Raw genomic sequence first — 6,000 nt, forward strand, 5'->3', positions numbered from 1 at the left:
ACTTCTTGTCATCCCATTTTGCCTCGGCGTGTCACCGGTTCCCTCATACATCCATTTCCTTTCGTGTTCGTACCTCATCATTACTTTGTTCCAAAACGCCAGTTTCTGTATTTTTAGTTAGTTGGGTTTTACGCCGCTTTCAGCAGTATCTCCAGCAATACTACGGCGGGGACAATTCAGAATGGGCTTCTACACATCAGTCCTGTTGCTAGAGATCCTGATGTGCAATAATACATAATAAAATATATCTTGTTCATTTTATGTTCCATCTTGACTTCTTTCTTTGTGACATATTCTGTTACAGTACAAGCATTTACCGCCAGCCCTATCGGGCTTTCAAGAACTTCTGAATTTGTGTGGATACATTGGATCCTTCCTTTTAACAAACACCCTGAAGTACTTCTGACACATATACATATGAAACTGCCTCGAGAGTGTAACATGACAAAGATAACATACAACAGATGTGGTTGTGTCGCCATATCCGATAACCGTAAGCACATAATCATATGAATTAAATCAAACAAATACAAAACCGCCTAGTTATCTTTTATAACTTTTCATTTGAGTCGTTTTGTTCTGTTCAAGTTGATTCTAATTACATAAGCAATGTTGCCTGCATAAATATACTTTCTATTGATGCAATCTACTTGTTAAAAATGTTGTGTCTTTTTCGTCAAATTTTCATTCACTTATAAGCCCGTTTCTAGGAGCCATTGACAATATTGTTCCCATTTATAACCCTCACGAAATGCTATGCTCCGGTATATGGTAAGTACTGTTTATCCCTCTGTAGCTTGAATCATTTATTGTCTGCTATGCATGTGGTAAAATGGGAAATCGTGATCACATTCTTTTAATATTTGTATGGCTCAATGTCACTTATTGATTTGATAATGGATATACTCATTAGCATTTAAAGTTAGAAAAAATATCAGTGAGTCCCTTTGACTGAAAATTTCTGCTTTGAAAAATAATGAGTGGAGTGAGTGAGTGAGTGAGTTAATATTTCACGTCACATCGGCAATATCTCAGCCATATCGTGACGAGAACATATTCTTTGAAAAAAAATAATTCTATAGCCGTTTTCACAATGAATTTACAAGCGACGATGCTATCTCCACAATGGCTTGCTAAAACATTCAGACATTTCTGGTCACATTGCAGGAAATGTGATGAAGAATGCGACGATTCGAAACAGTGTGATTGTCAACTACCCCTGCTCATTCTGAGGCATATAATGTAAAGGTATCATCTTCAAAATACCCATCAGATGTCTGTGTTCGAATGATTATGGATATTTTTATGACTCCGGATGAAGAATCTATCACGTGAGTACACACAAAAATGTAGCAATCACAAAAAAATAGAAGGTGTATTCGATTTCAATGCATAGGTCACTGTATGACCTGGTTTATTTTGTGTGTCCTCGTGGCTTGAAGGCATCAGTCCTTCTTTATGCACTCTCTTGGTCAATGGGAATATAACTCGTTTTGTTTGACTATGACCTTCGTTTCTGACGACTTGAGGCTATTTTAGAACTGAGAAGCTTCAGTCGTCCACTCTGGAATCGTCGCTCACTTTGGAAGTAGTAGTAATAGTTTTGGCCGCCTTTAGCAATAGTCCAGCAATCACGGCGAGGGACACCCAGAAATGGACTTCAGACATTGTATTCATGTGGGGAATCGAACCCAGGTCATCGGCGTGATGAAGAAACGCTTTAATCACAAAAGTTGTAAACATGAACAAATTACAGCACAAACTTTCTCAATAATTATGCTTATTGACAGCTGATTCTCATCATAAATGTGACTTGTACAATAATGGGTATATATGGTTCTATCCAGAGATCATTGTGTTGCCAGCATTTGCTTTTAGAGTAAACATAGAGATAAAAGCATTGTCATCTTTAGGGCTTGACAAAGCTGTAGTTTTGTTTTGCAGAGTATATGCTGTAATATAAAATTACTAGCAAAATAACTGCCTTTCGACAACTACCCGTGTTTTTGGAACAGCTACTGCCAAACCTGGGTTGCTGCAAAGCATAATGCCCCACGAGCTGTACGAATACTATCATATAAAGTGGACGAAGCTTGTCCTTCTTAAGGAGACGCAGATTGTTATCTCAAGCGACTTAGCCGTGTAATACTTTGCAGAGAAACAGGGACACAATGGGTTCCGTGCGTCGTCCCGTAAATATCGTGACCGGACACACGCCACGTTCTGAGATTGCTATTCTTTAACAGTGTCGGCGAAAAAAAGTTGTCCCTTATCAAAATACAATTGAGCACGCTTTGCTTCACACCTTCGAATATTTTATCATGAATCTATCCATTCCTGTCACACAAATACTATCATTTCAGAAAGAACTTTCTCGAGATAAGACTTTTCTATGAGGACCTGACCGTACAGTCGACAGATCAAATTCCAAAGTACACAACGGAGACTCTCATTGGTGAGTACACTCATGATATTCGTTATTTCAACGGGTTTTCTTACGAAGTATAGGAAAGTATTGAAGTACGACTGACCACAATATATGACGGTGTGATCCTATTCTTTAAGTCAGCTGCTTCCCTATTGTATTCATTTATGTAGAATTTATAGATTTTCCTAAGCAGGCTTCCCAGTTAACCTATTATTCATCCTACACCTTGACGTTTTTTGTGTTGCCAGGAAACCTGGGGGGTCAGATGGGCATCTGTCTCGGAGCCAGTATCTTGACTGTCACAGAACTCGGAGAATTCCTCCTCCTTGTCTGTCTGTCCATCTTCAGAAGATGTAAGCGCGGCAGCGAAGTCAAACATGTCAAACCTGTGAAGCAATGAAGAATATGCAGGTTGTTTAAGAGGCATTTAGACGTTGTCATTAACGACCGGGCAGGGTTGTCTTGTGCATTATATTTTTGCTATTCTCTTCATCGGTGTTTCGATTGTGGTGTTGTTACCGTCGGGAAACTGGTGTGCAACTAGGTACGATGTCGTTATGCAGCTAAGAGCTTAAGTGCATCAATATCGATCAAGGACAATTTGACGGAGCCTCTGGTTTGATTGCAATGTGTGGTTGGAATAGATGACTAATACATATATATGATGTGATTCCATTTGATAGGTGAGGGATCCTCAAGGGTGCTAAAGTACTGTAAAATTATTGCCCTCCTGAGAGGGTACGTAAGTCCACAAACTTTCAAAGTAAATTCAAAGTTTCTAGTATTTTTAATCTTAGAATATGTGCCTTTTAAATGTATGGCTAGAGTTGCTAACGGTTGAAGGGATGATGTAAATCCAGCTAGGGCCCATGCAGGAAACAAATGTACTGTAAGTCCCCATGGTCCCTAGTATGGTGATCTACCTTCAGACGCTGGCAATCTATAGCCTGTTTTTATATTGTATTGTCATTAATAGTTCAAATATATTAGATTTAGTTACTAGTTTTAATGGATATCTGTGATACACTGGTAGTTTTACTGTTCTGCGTCAACATGTTATTAATTTCTTACTTTATTGATCTTTAATATAATTATAAATTGTTCTCGTCACGATATGGCTGAAATATTGCCGTGTGACGATAAATATTACCTCACTCACTCATGATAGGTGAGGGTTGGCTGCTTGATGAATAATAGTATTTGCTATCCAATGCCATTCCCTCGTCTGCAAAGAAAGCCAACGCTGTAGAAACTGCAATAACTAATAGTCTGTGGATACTTCCAAGGAATGCGTGAGCACGGATTTGTAAAGAACAGAGTCAGAGATTATTTGTCTTGCTCACAGATCCATATGTGAAAACACATGCATTTTGTGCAGATTTGTATATCACTCTAGTTTTATGCTTGTTCTAACAGTCGGATCAGATGGAGTTTGTGTCATATTGGCTGAGTGTTTGAAGTAGAGTTCTTCTCAAGGTTTTAGGGATTGTTTTGTCTGTTCAAAACTACAGTTATTATGCAACCTGAGTAATGTTGACATTCATGGAATGTCGAGTGAGGCCGCACACTGACACGGGGTTAGGAACGTTCACATAGGTGTGAAATATCACTTTGAAAATGTTGGGATCGAATTTGCTTTGCGATAGAATCATTAATGTGCACAGCCTCCTCTCAATCCCATACCTTCACAAAAATCATTCACACCAATATAAAGAATGATATATTGTATAAACTTTGCATATGCTTGTATTATTGTCATTAATTGCTCCAAGTATTTAGAAAATGTTAAGAACCGTGTTAAATTGTTTCCACCTCATCAGACAACAGCAAAAGTAGCGGCACGAGATAGCGGATACGTCTTACGTAAAGTGGGACGAATCAAATAATAGCAGACGTATTCTGACTAGAACAATTTATACAAAATTGAATAAATTTAGTCCATAGAACCTCAGTAAAAAGCAGTGAAACTACAAATGTATCACAGATTCTGACTTAAAAGTAGCAAGCTATCAGAAACAAATATTACAACAGAAAACAAGACAATATGGAAACGGGCGACAAATCGACAATTGATCACCAGCAAAACCAGGGGCCATGCGGAATCACAGTACATTTTCTACTTTCTTTGACCACCTACAGAAGATATAAAAAATGCACCAATCTCAAGCCTAGCAAACCTACTAATACATCAGTAGTCTGAAAGTTTCAAGATAGAAGTTTGATGATATATATTTCTACATTTGAATGACTTGTGCACTATTACTTCAAAGCGAAAGTAGTGTACGAAATGTGACATCGCACGGAATTGGTGAGCACAGAAAAAAACCAACTAATTGTACTGACAATCAGTATTTACAGGTAAATGTAGATGTACATGCACACGTATTTAAGAACTATTACATGCTGTAAACTTCGTACAATTTGCCATTTCGACAAATGCCATTAATAAACATTATGCAGCATTGCTTGACCTTTTTGTCCTTTTTGCCACTTTCATTGCACCATTTGACGCAGAGAAATAACATGGAGAGATACGTCATCTTTACCCAGTGCTTGTCTTATCCAGCTGATTTATAAGATCGGGTTATCCGGCTCTGGTGGTCAAGGCGCCATTGTAATGCAAATATATAAATTATTGTTCATACCTTTTGGTACTGGTTTGTCAGTACAAACGTAATATTTAATACGTTAGGTGGCCTGCAGGGTTTGAGTGATCATGAAGCATGCGACACAGTCAGAGGAACATAATCATCAGTTATCGGGAGAAAATGTTACTAAGATATCTAACCAACTAATCCCCGAAGCCATTCTCAAAAGTTCGGCGTTGTGGAAGCTGCGATGGCTGAGTGGGTTAGATCACTGACTTTGAGTACTGGGCATTTAGTGCCACATTCCGAAAACGTGAACTCGTAACTAGGGAAAGGATTCAACCTCCCAATAGATGCAAGAATATGTACTGGAACAACCCATTTTATCAGAAACAATGTCACAATATATTTCTAAAAGGACATCATGTATTAATAGCTCAAGGCCATAGAAGATTTGCGAAATAACACTTGTTAGAGGGCTACACTAAGGTTGTGGATCTTGAATATGATTTGTCGGATTTCCATTTTCGTGAAATCAACTGTGACAGTGATTCAGATCGCTGATATTGTATGCTGGTGATGAGGTGCTTCTCTTGGAGTGTGGATACGAATTCCTATTGATTCAACCAAAACAAGTATTGGTCCAGCATGTGTAATTTACAACGGAAGTGTAATCGCAAATATAACACATGTCAGTATTGGAGTGCTAGTCAACACGGATGACATTTTGAAGTGGAAAAAGAGAGAAGAAAATGCAGGTGCCTGCTGAGTGCAGTGAGTTGCTGGCATAAAAGATGATCATGTACCAGAAACATGCAAACGTTCAGTGGGTCTTCAGTCAGAAGACTAAAACTTCCTTCCTTATGTCAGTAGCCTTTGATGATATCATTATGTTCATGTGTTACGGGCAGACTACGTATAGAGCAGCATCAGAACCATGACAGCAACTAAAGCCGCCAATCCGGTTATATTACGCACAGCGAA

General features: G+C 38.5%; 1 protein-coding gene across 1 annotated transcript in view; it reads left to right on the top strand.

The window, feature by feature from the left end:
* The window catches only part of LOC124285539 (acid-sensing ion channel 4-A-like), a 55,557-nt gene extending 52,729 nt beyond the window's left edge, over window positions 1-2,828 (top strand). Inside the window, exons 8-9 of the mRNA XM_046721780.1 lie at window positions 2,364-2,455; window positions 2,677-2,828. Coding sequence (XP_046577736.1) covers window positions 2,364-2,455; window positions 2,677-2,828 — 244 coding nt within the window. The remainder of the gene's footprint in view (window positions 1-2,363; window positions 2,456-2,676) is intronic.
* Window positions 2,829-6,000: the final 3,172 nt, after the last annotated feature.

The sequence above is a fragment of the Haliotis rubra genome, unplaced genomic scaffold (genome assembly GCF_003918875.1).
Source record: "Haliotis rubra isolate DU_JTF1 unplaced genomic scaffold, ASM391887v1 Scf362, whole genome shotgun sequence".
In the NCBI taxonomy this organism is placed as follows: domain Eukaryota; kingdom Metazoa; phylum Mollusca; class Gastropoda; order Lepetellida; family Haliotidae; genus Haliotis; species Haliotis rubra.